General features: G+C 42.7%; 3 protein-coding genes across 3 annotated transcripts; all 3 read right to left on the bottom strand.

The window, feature by feature from the left end:
* Positions 1 to 532: 532 nt before the first annotated feature.
* Positions 533 to 2371, bottom strand: LOC142945247 (ferritin, spleen middle subunit-like). Its single transcript, XM_076086667.1, has 4 exons — positions 2270 to 2371; positions 1121 to 1267; positions 819 to 944; positions 533 to 688 (listed from the first exon to the last, which is right to left on the bottom strand). The coding sequence occupies exons 1-4, from the start codon at positions 2369 to 2371 to the stop codon at positions 533 to 535; spliced, it is 531 nt and encodes a 176-aa protein (XP_075942782.1).
* Positions 2372 to 6157: 3786 nt separating this feature from the next.
* On the bottom strand, positions 6158 to 7451 carry LOC142945246 (ferritin, spleen middle subunit-like). Its single transcript, XM_076086665.1, has 4 exons — positions 7350 to 7451; positions 6734 to 6880; positions 6432 to 6557; positions 6158 to 6313 (listed from the first exon to the last, which is right to left on the bottom strand). The coding sequence occupies exons 1-4, from the start codon at positions 7449 to 7451 to the stop codon at positions 6158 to 6160; spliced, it is 531 nt and encodes a 176-aa protein (XP_075942780.1).
* A 3666-nt stretch (positions 7452 to 11117) lies between these two features.
* Positions 11118 to 12422, bottom strand: LOC142945245 (ferritin, spleen middle subunit-like). The gene is made up of 4 exons (XM_076086664.1): positions 12321 to 12422; positions 11704 to 11850; positions 11402 to 11527; positions 11118 to 11273 (listed from the first exon to the last, which is right to left on the bottom strand). Exons 1-4 carry the CDS (start codon positions 12420 to 12422, stop codon positions 11118 to 11120), a joined length of 531 nt encoding a protein of 176 aa, XP_075942779.1.
* Between the last annotated feature and the right edge of the window lie 278 nt (positions 12423 to 12700).

Genomic DNA, 12700 nt, shown 5'->3' with positions numbered 1-12700 from the left:
TATAAATGTCCTGCTGAGAAGGAAAAACCAGAGAGTAAAGCTCTGGTGACTTGATGGTAGTTCTTGTAGATTTAAAGGCGGTGCAGTCATTCATGAGCATGTACACTTTATAAGGGAAAGAGTTACAGATTAGCTCCATTTAGGAGTTACCGACTACTAACCAGCACTTTGGTTTAATAAACGATGGTGTGTAAACATAACAGCTTTTAAGTCAATATGAAAAGGGTGCGTAACAGATGCAGATCAGACAACAGAGTCCAGCTCAACATGTTTATTCAGATTAAGAACAGATCAGAAACAGTCATTCAAATGTCACACAAGAGGAGATTTAGAGGTAATGAGGGCAAAGTCATCACCTTATAAATATCTATCCTTAAATGACATTTAAAAAACCCAGTGACACCACCAGAACTCATCAACTCCACAGGTCAAGCAGATTAGATTTAAATTCACACTCACTGGAGCAGAAGGGTGCGTTTAAAGCCTGTGTGCCACATCTTCCCTCCAGGCTCAACCCTGAGACTTTGCATATTTAGCTCTTTGCCCCCAGGGTGTGCTTGTCGAACAGGTACTCCGCCATCTTGTTTTTGTTGGCGTCCATGCGGGAGAGGTTGGAGATGTAGTCGCCCAGCTTCTTGATGGCCTCCACCTGCTCGTTCAGGTAGTGGGTCTCCAGGAAGTTGCACATCTGAGGAACGGAGACGAGAGAGAGAGAGAGAGAGAGATTACTACGCGTACAGACGAATGCTAGAGCACACAAGTTTGTGGTGTAGCCGGGACCGTCTTTGGCAGACCACGCGGCACTAATTCACACTTACATGAGGGTCTACGTTGTCAGAAGCCAGTTTGTGCAGGTCCAGCAGGGCCTGGTTGACGTTCTTCTCCAGCTGCAGGGCGCACTGCATGGCCTCCAGCCCGCTGCCCCACTCATCACGGTCTGGTTTCTACGGAGGGAAAAACATTCAATTATAGCAGACTGAACGGTCATGATAATAATTGGTGGTAAACGGGAGGGACCGAGTGTCCCACTGCTGCAGGTTAATCCCAGTTTATTTGTCCTAGACAGACAGGGTGCAGCAAGACACGTCTCAACGGGGCCAGTCCTCCAGTGTGTACCGACCTTCAGGTCCTGGAGGAAGATGCGTCCTCCCCTGTTGTTCTGGAAGGCCAGCAGCTTCTGGGCGTGCTCCCTCTCCTCGTCACTGTTCTCCTTGAAGAAATGGGCGAAGCCTTCGAGGGCCACATCGTCACGGGAGAAGTAAAAGGCCTGTAAACAAGGGACAAGAGGGGAGGAAGAGCGGAGGTTAGAACTGTGATTAGCAGACGTCACCATTATTTATATAAAAAAAAAAAAAAAAAAAAAGGTTGTGCCAAACAGTAGTTATGCAGCAAAGTAGTGGTCAGGCACTGTGAGGAATTACAGTTTTTAAACTCCTAATTATGGAATTATGTTACAATGCTTTTACTTTAGGAAGTTTTGACCAAGAGGTGTGTTGTAAGAGTGGGGGTTTGAGGAATGGGTTGGAAGCCGGGGGGGGGGGGGGGGGGGGGGGGGGGTTGTAAAGTGGCTGGGTGAGGTGTGAAGTTTAGGACAATGGGTCAAGGGAGGGGCTTATTGGACTTCAGCCAATCAGTGAGGTGATCGATGAGCTAAGAGATGTAACTTTGGAGGGACAAAGGATCTTGAGGGGGGAGGGTGGGGAGAGAGAGAGTCAGACCTCCTCCGTTTGTTTTGTTATTAATAATGTGATTCGGTTTGTATCTGTTTTTATGCTTCTTGGCTAATAAATCTATTTGAGTTTGACTTAAACCTGCTGTTGTGTTTTGGAGGCGATTGAGAGCACATGGCTGCAGGAAGGAGGGAGGAGGGAGGGATTTCTCCCAGTGTCCAAAAATTATGGACCTAACAGCACATGAGTCATGATTTTGAAGAGTCTAGTCGGTTTGGACACAGACCAGCGTCATGTTTGAAGAAGTTAAAAAATCAAAAACAAAAAACAGCATAAACATGACTCAGCGTGTTTGACTCAATGTGGCGAGTGGGGGATAAAACACTGCTCATCTGGCAACCATCAGATAAACAAGTGAGAGATACAGAGAAACAGTGCTGCCATACTGCATTACTTATAAAACACAATCAATTTAATGACAATTGTATTTTATATTTCTTCTTTTATCAGCATATTTTTTTATATCAAGACACACAATAGATGCAGATACTTAGCATACATTAATACGAAGATACAATAAATTGAAGTGTTCTTCTCACCATGGAAGTGTAGGTGTAAGAGGCGAACAGCTCCATGTTGACCATCCGGTTGACGGCGGCCTCGCAGTCGCGGTGGTAGTTCTGACGGACCTGAGACTCCATTGTAGCTGGCGTTTCTTGCGGGTTTCTTCTCTTGTTTTCTTAGCAAAACGGTACAAAAAATAGCTTAACGGCGACTTTCTCGGTAGTGTTCAAGTAATAAAGGTTTGTCGTGTCCGGAATGCAGAGTAGAAGAAGTAGTACGCGGGACGAAGGAAGAAGTTCCGTTCAAACACTGTTGAAGCAAGAACTCCTTGTGGTTTCTCTCCCTGGTGTGAATGGTAAACGTCTCGCTCCGCGGTTTTATACCCTTGCCGGAGCTCGTGACACACGTTACGTCACTCCACGCATTTCCGCCAATCACTGAGCTCAGACAGCGGCAGAGCTGTGAGACGAGGGATGAGGTCGCATCCCCCTTCCTCATTCGGGGAAAAACAGGTTTTTCATATTCCATTGATTTATTCACACGTGCAATGACGAAGCACTTTTTGTTATTATCTCAAAAGACAATAAACTGAATTATATTTGAATGTAAATTCAAAGACTGAATAGGCTGAGTGTGCAATTTATGTGTGCAAAGGTGGGTTGTGAAGTTATCATTTTCCCTTTATACAAACAGCATAAAGATATAAAACTGTACATTTAGATTTAGAAAACTGAATACTCCTACATATAGACACAAACCCTCTACTGTTGTATAAACTACAATACATCAGGACATATTTAAATACAAATAGAAAACTGTTTCTGGTCTCAAAATCGTTGAATGCAAGTACTTGCAACTGCAAATGATAAACATCAGAATAACGTCCAATCCTCTGTTTAATAGTGCTCTTGACATTTTTATGAGTTTGTTAACAGAGATTATATACTGAGTTCTGGCCTTGCCTTCTCTCTATAAAGTGACCCAGCACTGGATTGTTAACCAATACTCCCCATAAGGCATCTATAGACCTTGCTTATCTCTGTAGTTAACTTTGGCCCGATACAGCAGAACTTGTTTTATCTCGTTATACAACACGACATCTCAAAACTGCTGATTATGTGTTTTCCACCGAGGTGTTCTTCTTTTTTGTATTGCATTACTCAATACCACAGCACTGTTGTGAGACACGACAGAGTCTGAAAAGCCTGAAAGGTCTTCGCTTTAAAATAACATGGGGGAGCCAAGGAAATGCTGTACTTACATATTGTTTGTGATCGTTTTTGTTTTTAATGAAAGTCGTGCTTCTAAAAGCCTCAGTCCTGTTTCAATGCAACTTTTTCTTTATGCATGCTCATATCTGTTCAATGTGAGTCAGATAAGTGACATCAGGTCTCCCTAAAGAGTGCGGTTTGGATGATGGTGTTTAGTTCAACTGTGATTTGATCACTGTTTGGAACTGACTTTGAAATAATCTACATGCTCTGTTATTTATCGGCCTCTGAAACACACACTGAGATTTTGGGTTGAGGTTTGTCCTCTTGTACACTTGAATATCATGCTTTTGTTAATAACACAAGAGATCATCTTTAATAAAGTGATACAGCACTTTCAGCCAATAGCTTTCCACTTGTATAGTGCCAGGTGGACGTCAAGGGTCACAACAATTATTTCATTCCTAAACTGCTGATTTAATGCTGCTGGTGAAGATCACTTGTGCAGATTTTTTCTTTTTCTTTAACTAGTATAAAATTGTGGTAGTTATGTATCAGCTAAAACTACAGTAAGAATGTTTGCAGTGCTGGCCAACGAGAGGGCGAACGTGTAATCATGTCAGGTCTTAAGAGTTGCTTCCTTTAGGCCTCTCGTCTCATCTGGCACACAGTAAGTATGGCGCCATGAGGGCTAGCGTACCACTAACAGAAACACTTACAGGTGCAAGTCAGCGATTCTAATCCAATCTTTGTCAACTCCAGTGAGTATCTCCTCACGGTCCGCTGAGCTGTTCAGGGGGTTCATGCCTGTGCACCGGACAGGTGAAAGGTCACGGCGAGAGAAAGGCTTGTGGGAGCATGAGGGACGGTAAAAATGAATTAGTATTGAAATTTGAGTGTTGACTTCAAAATATAAATAATCTGTCTCCAGTGTTTTTTTATTTTTATTTGACAGAAATTCAACAAAACACATTGCATGTTGCGACATGTTCGCTTTTCAATATATTCGTCCCATCATGGCTGGTAGTTAGCATAGCATCCAGGCTAGTTAACATAACTGCTACATTCCAGCTGTCTCTGTTTACATTTTTTATTTTTAAAGATGACGTAATCACGTAACACATTCCAGACTTTTATGAGGAGTGGCACCATAGTTTCCAGCCAGGTGTTAATCTTGATGAGAGTGTAGTGTGGTTGGTTTGGCCGCAGTGCAAAGGGCCACACTTTGATTTGAAAAACAACACGCTCTCTGAAGATGCATTCATTTTTCAAGAAACACCTCGACTACTTCGCCCTCATCACATCTCGTCTAAGCCAGATTCTTTACATTGTAGTATTCAGGAGGCCTTCGTTCTAGGAACTTCCAGGATCGCTCATGTGGTTTGTTGTTGGCTTCAGAAGCAGATGACTCAGCTCTTTTCACAGAAGTTGCATCACTCTTGTATACAGGATCTCAACCTGCATGGCATGCATCGTTGAACTGTGGGTGAAAAAAATAAAAATGTCCAAGCCCGAGCTCATATGATCCTAATGACATCATGGGGGTCTTGTTCTCCTCCAGTGGAACTGAAGACATCATACAGCTGTTCTGAGAGGTATTTAAAGTAATACTTCCCATGCAGGGCTCTACTATAAGGATTCTTTAAACCAATCATGACGGTGAGTGAACTTATCAAAATATAACAGGAAAATACAACCAAATGCCAGGACACTATACGAGATACTATCATTGTCAAATGATTGGTGGAAATCAAATTCCACCAAACTCGGTCATGATTGATGGCTTGTGACATACTAAACTATACTTGTTTTTATGACATACTTTTACTATTTCATGAATGACACTCTTGGCAATGAATCATTTCTGAATGCTTTGAAAGTTCTCTTTAAATACTTGGCTGCCACAGTAAAAAAAAAATGTAATTTCAGACCCTGCTGTACAGAGCCCCTTGTGGCAAATTTGTATAAACAAAATTAGATATATTCTGTACACAGTTTCCTTCCAACAATGCAGGGCAATACAAACATGTAATTTAAACTCTTAAAATCATGAGGATTTCATAATTAAGTTATGTGGCAGTGTGCCGTTTCAGAATTCCTTTGTTTATTCAGTAAAAAAAAGAAAATGTAGCCTGGGAGGAATCAGGACTTTCACTTCGTTGAACTGTGGGGAAAATAAATATAAATGTCCTGCTGAGAAGGAAAAACCAGAGAGTAAAGCTCTGGTGACTTGATGGCAGTTCTTGTGGATTTAAAGGCGGTGCAGTCATTCATGAGCATGTACACTTTATAAGGGAAAGAGTTACAGATTAGCTCCATTTAGGAGTTACCGACTACTAACCAGCACTTTGGTTTAATAAATGATGTTGTGTAAACATAACAGCTTTTAAGTCAATATGAAAAGGGTGCGTAACAGATGCAGATCAGACAACAGAGTCCAGCTCAACATGTTTATTCAGATTAAGAACAGATCAGAAACAGTCATTCAAATGTCACACAAGAGGAGATTTGGAGGTAATGAGGGCAAAGTCATCACCTTATAAATATCTATCCTTAAATGACATTTAAAAAACCCGGTGACACCACCAGAACTCATCAACTCCAAAGGTCAAGCAGAGTAGATTTAAATTCACGCTCACTGGAGCAGAAGGGTGCGTTTAAAGCCTGTGTGCCACATCTTCCCTCCAGGCTCAACCCTGAGACTTTGCATATTTAGCTCTTTGCCCCCAGGGTGTGCTTGTCGAACAGGTACTCCGCCATCTTGTTTTTGCTGGCGTCCATGCGGGAGAGGTTGGAGATGTAGTCGCCCAGCTTCTTGATGGCCTCCACCTGTTCGTTCAGGTAGTGGGTCTCCAGGAAGTTGCACATCTGAGGAACGGAGACGAGAGAGAGATTGCTACGCGTACAGACGAATGCTAGAGCACACGAGTTTGTGGTGTAGCCGGGACCGTCTTTGGCAGACCTCGCGGCACTAATTCACACTTACATGAGGGTCTACGTTGTCAGAAGCCAGTTTGTGCAGGTCCAGCAGGGCCTGGTTGACGTTCTTCACCAGCTGCAGGGCGCACTGCATGGCCTCCAGCCCGCTGCCCCACTCATCACGGTCTGGTTTCTACAGAGGAAAAAACATTCAATTATAGCAGACTGAACGGTCATGATAAGAATTGGTGGTAAATGGGAGGGACCGAGTGTCCCACTGCTGCAGGTTAATCCCAGTTTATTTGTCCTAGACAGACAGGGTGCAGCAAGACACGTCTCAACGGGGCCAGTCCTCCAGTGTGTACCGACCTTCAGGTCCTGGAGGAAGATGCGTCCTCCCCTGTTGTTCTGGAAGGCCAGCAGCTTCTGGGCGTGCTCCCTCTCCTCGTCGCTGTTCTCCTTGAAGAAATGGGCGAAGCCGTCGAGGGCCACATCGTCACGGGAGAAGTAAAAGGCCTGTAAACAAGGGACAAGAGGGGAGGAAGAGCAGAGGTTAGAACTGTGATTAGCAGACGTCACCATTATTTAAAAAAATAAATAAAAAGGTTGTGACAAACAGGCAACAAAGTAGTGGTCAGGCACATGAGTCATGGTTTTGAAAGGTCTAGTTAGTTTGGACACAGACCAGCATCATGTTTGAATAAGTTAAAAAAAAAAATCAGCATAAACATGACTCAGCATGTTTGACTCAGTGTGGCGGATAAAACACTCCTTATCTGGCAACCATCAGATAAACAAGTGAGAGATGCAGAGAAACAGTGCTGCCATACTGCATTACTTATAAAACACAATCAATTTAATGACAATTGTATTTTATATTTCTTCTTTTAATAGCAAATATTTTTTTATATCAAGACATACAATAGATGCAGATACTTAGCATACATTAATACGAAGATACAATAAATTGAAGTGTTCTTCTCACCATGGAAGTGTAGGTGTAAGAGGCGAACAGCTCCATGTTGACCATCCGGTTGACGGCGGCCTCGCAGTCGCGGTGGTAGTTCTGACGGACCTGAGACTCCATTGTAGCTGGCGTTTCTTGCGGGTTTCTTCTCTTGTTTTCTTAGCAAAACGGTACAAAAAATAGCTTAACGGCGACTTTCTCGGTAGTGTTCAAGTAATAAAGGTTTGTCGTGTCCGGAATGCAGAGTAGAAGAAGTAGTACGCGGGACGAAGGAAGAAGTTCCGTTCAAACACTGTTGAAGCAAGAACTCCTTGTGGTTTCTCTCCCTGGTGTGAATGGTAAACGTCTCGCTCCGTGGTTTTATACCCTTGCCTGAGCTCGTGACACACGTTACGTCACTCCACGCATTTCCGCCAATCACTGAGCTCAGACAGCGGCAGAGCTGTGAGACGAGGGATGAGGTCGCATCCCCCTTCCTCATTCGGGGAAAAACAGGTTTTTCATATTCCATTGATTTATTCACACGTGCAATGACGAAGCACTTTTTGTTATTATCTCAAAAGACAATAAACTGAATTATATTTGAATGTAAATTCAAAGACTGAATAGGCTGAGTGTGCAATTTATGTGTGCAAAGGTGGGTTGTGAAGTTATAATTTTCCCTTTATACAAACAGCATAAAGATATAAAACTGTACATTTAGATTTAGAAAACTGAATACTGAATATAGACACAAATCCTCTACTGTTGTATAAACTACAATACATCAGGACATATTTAAATACAAATAGAAAACTGTTTCTGGTCTCAAAATCGTTGAATGCAAGTACTTGCAACTGCAAATGATAAACATCAGAATAACTTCCAATCCTCTGTTTAATAGTGCTCTTGACTTTTTTATGAATTTTGTTAACAGAGATTATATACTGAGTTCTGGCCTTGCCTTCTCTCTATAAAGCGACCCAGCACTGGATTGTTAAAAAAATTAAAATAAATACGTTGTTCACTATACATGCACGCACAGAAGTACAATGTATGTACTACAAGGATCATTGTTAAAGATAAAGTACAAGGCTAAAAACTAAAGTGACGATGTGATTTTTAACAGCTTCATTTCATTCCTTAATCACACGAATCAATCCTCTGACAACAAAAACCATCATTGCTTCAGATATTTCAGGCTAAATGTAGATAAAACTGTGAGATCACAAAGGCATCGCCCACTGTGGGCTGTTCAAATGCACCCAGGGTTACTTTCATTAGTTATGGTTCATGAAGGTACAGCAAGGCTAGGGACTCGGTGGAGACCGGCCTGTGGCAATAACTGACTGTTCACTAAAGCCCTCCCCTGAAAAGCAACTGTCCAATCACCGCTTAGCAACCGTAACTGGGCACAGCAGGTCTGTGAAGCTTTGGCTAACTAGCATACTGAATATTTCACAAAATATGGTTTGATGGTAAATTGGAACGGATTGATGTTACTTTAAATAAAGTATTTAGAAATTTGGATAGAAAACATTTATGTCACTGAATCACTGGTGTCTGTCAAGGTTCAAGGTTAAGTTATTGTCATTGTCCAACACAGGGTTAGCAACAGAATGCAGTTGTTCCTTTCTGCTACATGAGTGAAACAAACAAACTACTTATTATGGTGAGTGTTCCACCAGCTTGCTGGTTGAACAGTGAAGGTGAGCTGCTGCAGGGAGCTGTACTCAACCATCTTAGCACAATTGACACAAATGAACATGTGACACCGAATGGAGACGCGTTTTTCAACTAGTGTCACGAAGTCCCCCAAAGAAGTGTATCATTCTATAAGTTTCCCCTCTCTCCTTGCATAGATATGTGGGTGGAATTTAGAGTATTCTTGAAACCTATTTTTGTTAAACAGTTGGAGAACAATTAGATACTAAATAGGATGTGGGCTCTGCAGGATGACTGTTTCCTTGGAAACTGCACATCATTCCCAAATGATGTGCAGATTTTTAGGCCCTCTTTTTATCTCATAAGTCTCGTAAAATAATGTATATAGCTGCCATGAATGGTTTACAATCCCTCCCCGGCCCCCCTTAGGTTTGGGCTGAGCCCTGGATGGCTCCGCCCCTGCTGTGGAGTCCTGCAAATGTTACCTATCAACACAGTGAGTTGGTGGTGAGTTGAATAATTCTAGAAACTAAATCAAATCGAAAGCATAAATTCTTTGAATTTCTATAATAAGACTGCCACATTGTAGCCGACACATAAAACCACTGTGAGAGCCAATGTTTCCGAACGGACCTCCTTGACCTGAAAACCCCGATCCCCATCCGCAACACACCTCCTCTCTTCACCCCTCCCCTCCAGCCTGACCCGGTCACATGCACTGTGCAGGTAAATAAAAACCTCCCGAGAGAAGTTGCAGAGGAGCCTCCGGGGATTCACACAAGCAAAGCCTCTGTGCCCTGCTCACAACAGGCCTTCTCCTTCCCCACACGACTCACAGAAGCAGGTAAATATGCACCTCCGACTCTTCTTTCATGCAAAAATGTTTTTAATCACAGTAACATGAATGAATTATGTAGTACAACAAAACTATAAACCTGTTTGTTGTTGCAACGCATGTTTTCAGTTTATACTGTCCAAGCTCACATGATCCCATCCCAATGACATCACTATGACATCATGGGGGTCTTGTTCTCCTCCAGTGGCACTGAAGACATCATACAGCTGTTCTGAGAGGTATTTAAAGTAGTACTTCCCATGCAGGGCTCTACTATAAGGATTCTTTAAACCAATCATGACAGGGTGAGTGAACTTACCAAACTATAACAGGAAACTACAACCAAATGCCAGGACACTGACATACCATCATTGTCAAATGATTGGTGGAAATCAAATTCCACCAAACTGATGATTGATTGATGGCTTTTTGAGACATATTTTGACTATTTCATGAATGACTTAGCAATGAATTATTTCTGAATGCTTTGAAAGTTCTTTAAATACTTGGCTGCCACAGTAAAAAAAAAATGTAATTTCAGACCCTGCTGTAGAGAGCCCCTTGTGACAAATTTGTATAAACTAAATTAGATATATTCTGTACACAAGGTTTCCTTCAATGCAGGCCAATAAAAATGTAATTTAAACTCTTAAAATCATTTGAGGATTTCATAATTAACAGTTATGTGGCAGTGTGCCGTTTCAGAATTCCTTTGTTTATTCAGTAATAAGAGAAAATGTAGCCTGGGACTTCATTGAACTGTGGGGAAAATAAATATAAATGTCCTGCTGAGAAGGAAAAACCAGAGAGTAAAGCTCTGGTGACTTGATGGTAGTTATTGTAGATTTAAAGGCGGTGCAGTCATTCATGAGCATGTACACTTTATAAGGGAAAGAGTTACAGATTAGCTCCATTTAGGAGTTACCGACTACTAACCAGCACTTTGGTTTAATAAACGATGGTGTGTAAACATAACAGCTTTTAAGTCAATATGAAAAGGGTGCGTAACAGATGCAGATCAGACAACAGAGTCCAGCTCAACATGTTTATTCAGATTAAGAACAGATCAGAAACAGTCATTCAAATGTCACACAAGAGGAGATTTAGAGGTAATGAGGGCAAAGTCATCACCTTATAAATATCTATCCTTAAATGACATTTGAAAAACCCGGTGACACCACCAGAACTCATCAACTCCACAGGTCAAGCAGAGTAGATTTAAATTCACGCTCACTGGAGCAGAAGGGTGCGTTTAAAGCCTGTGTGCCACATCTTCCCTCCAGGCTCAACCCTGAGACTTTGCATATTTAGCTCTTTGCCCCCAGGGTGTGCTTGTCGAACAGGTACTCCGCCATCTTGTTTTTGTTGGCGTCCATGCGGGAGAGGTTGGAGATGTAGTCGCCCAGCTTCTTGATGGCCTCCACCTGCTCGTTCAGGTAGTGGGTCTCCAGGAAGTTGCACATCTGAGGAACGGAGACGAGAGAGAGAGAGAGAGAGATTACTACGCGTACAGACGAATGCTAGAGCACACGAGTTTGTGGTGTAGCCGGGACCGTCTTTGGCAGACCTCGCGGCACTAATTCACACTTACATGAGGGTCTACGTTGTCAGAAGCCAGTTTGTGCAGGTCCAGCAGGGCCTGGTTGACGTTCTTCTCCAGCTGCAGGGCGCACTGCATGGCCTCCAGCCCGCTGCCCCACTCATCACGGTCTGGTTTCTACAGAGGAAAAAACATTCAATTATAGCAGACTGAACGGTCATGATAAGAATTGGTGGTAAATGGGAGGGACCGAGTGTCCCACTGCTGCAGGTTAATCCCAGTTTATTTGTCCTAGACAGACAGGGTGCTGCAAGACACGTCTCAACGGGGCCAGTCCTCCAGTGTGTACCGACCTTCAGGTCCTGGAGGAAGATGCGTCCTCCCCTGTTGTTCTGGAAGGCCAGCAGCTTCTGGGCGTGCTCCCTCTCCTCGTCGCTGTTCTCCTTGAAGAAATGGGCGAAGCCGTCGAGGGCCACATCGTCACGGGAGAAGTAAAAGGCCTGTAAACAAGGGACAAGAGGGGAGGAAGAGCAGAGGTTAGGACTGTGATTAGCAGACGTCACCATTATTAAAAAAATAAATAAAAAGGTTGTGACAAACAGGCAACAAAGTAGTGGTCAGGCACATGAGTCATGGTTTTGAAAGGTCTAGTTAGTTTGGACACAGACCAGCATCATGTTTGAATAAGTTAAAAAAAAAAAAATCAGCATAAACATGACTCAGCATGTTTGACTCAGTGTGGCGGATAAAACACTCCTTATCTGGCAACCATCAGATAAACAAGTGAGAGATGCAGAGAAACAGTGCTGCCATACTGCATTACTTATAAAACACAATCAATTTAATGACAATTGTATTTTATATTTCTTCTTTTAATAGCAAATATTTTTTTATATCAAGACATACAATAGATGCAGATACTTAGCATACATTAATACGAAGATACAATAAATTGAAGTGTTCTTCTCACCATGGAAGTGTAGGTGTAAGAGGCGAACAGCTCCATGTTGACCATCCGGTTGACGGCGGCCTCGCAGTCGCGGTGGTAGTTCTGACGGACCTGAGACTCCATTGTAGCTGGCGTTTCTTGCGGGTTTCTTCTCTTGTTTTCTTAGCAAAACGGTCCAAAAAAATAGCTTAACGACGACTTTCTCGGTAGTGTTCAAGTAATAAAGGTTTGTCGTGTCCGGAATGCAGAGTAGAAGAAGTAGTACGCGGGACAAAGGAAGAAGTTCCGTTCAAACACTGTTGAAGCAAGAACTCCTTGTGGTTTCTCTCCCTGGTGTGAATGGTAAACGTCTCGCTCCGTGGTTTTATACCCTTGCCGGAGCTCGTGACACACGTTACGTC

The sequence above is a fragment of the Anarhichas minor genome, unplaced genomic scaffold, assembly GCF_050575085.1.
Source record: "Anarhichas minor isolate MPS153535 unplaced genomic scaffold, ASM5057508v1 ptg000007l, whole genome shotgun sequence".
NCBI lineage: Eukaryota > Metazoa > Chordata > Actinopteri > Perciformes > Anarhichadidae > Anarhichas > Anarhichas minor.
The sequence above is the reverse complement of the archived record's forward strand: the minus strand, read 5'-3'. Positions and strand labels throughout refer to the sequence as shown.

What these genes read in the sequence shown, in the direction of transcription:
- LOC142945247 (XM_076086667.1), bottom strand. Translation starts at nt 2,371, where the DNA reads ATGGAGTCTCAGGTCCGTCAGAACTACCACCGCGACTGCGAGGCCGCC. An exon ending in TCTTCCTCCAGGACCTGAAG is followed by an intron (nt 945 to 1,120) that starts GTCGGTACACAC and finishes TTCCCTCCGTAG; the next exon opens with AAACCAGACCGTGATGAGTG. An exon ending in CTGACAACGTAGACCCTCAT is followed by an intron (nt 689 to 818) that starts GTAAGTGTGAAT and finishes TCCGTTCCTCAG; the next exon opens with ATGTGCAACTTCCTGGAGAC.
- LOC142945245 (XM_076086664.1), bottom strand. Translation starts at nt 12,422, where the DNA reads ATGGAGTCTCAGGTCCGTCAGAACTACCACCGCGACTGCGAGGCCGCC. An exon ending in CTTACACCTACACTTCCATG is followed by an intron (nt 11,851 to 12,320) that starts GTGAGAAGAACA and finishes CCTTGTTTACAG; the next exon opens with GCCTTTTACTTCTCCCGTGA. An exon ending in CTGACAACGTAGACCCTCAT is followed by an intron (nt 11,274 to 11,401) that starts GTAAGTGTGAAT and finishes TCCGTTCCTCAG; the next exon opens with ATGTGCAACTTCCTGGAGAC.
- LOC142945246 (XM_076086665.1), bottom strand. Translation starts at nt 7,451, where the DNA reads ATGGAGTCTCAGGTCCGTCAGAACTACCACCGCGACTGCGAGGCCGCC. An exon ending in CTTACACCTACACTTCCATG is followed by an intron (nt 6,881 to 7,349) that starts GTGAGAAGAACA and finishes CCTTGTTTACAG; the next exon opens with GCCTTTTACTTCTCCCGTGA. An exon ending in TCTTCCTCCAGGACCTGAAG is followed by an intron (nt 6,558 to 6,733) that starts GTCGGTACACAC and finishes TTTCCTCTGTAG; the next exon opens with AAACCAGACCGTGATGAGTG.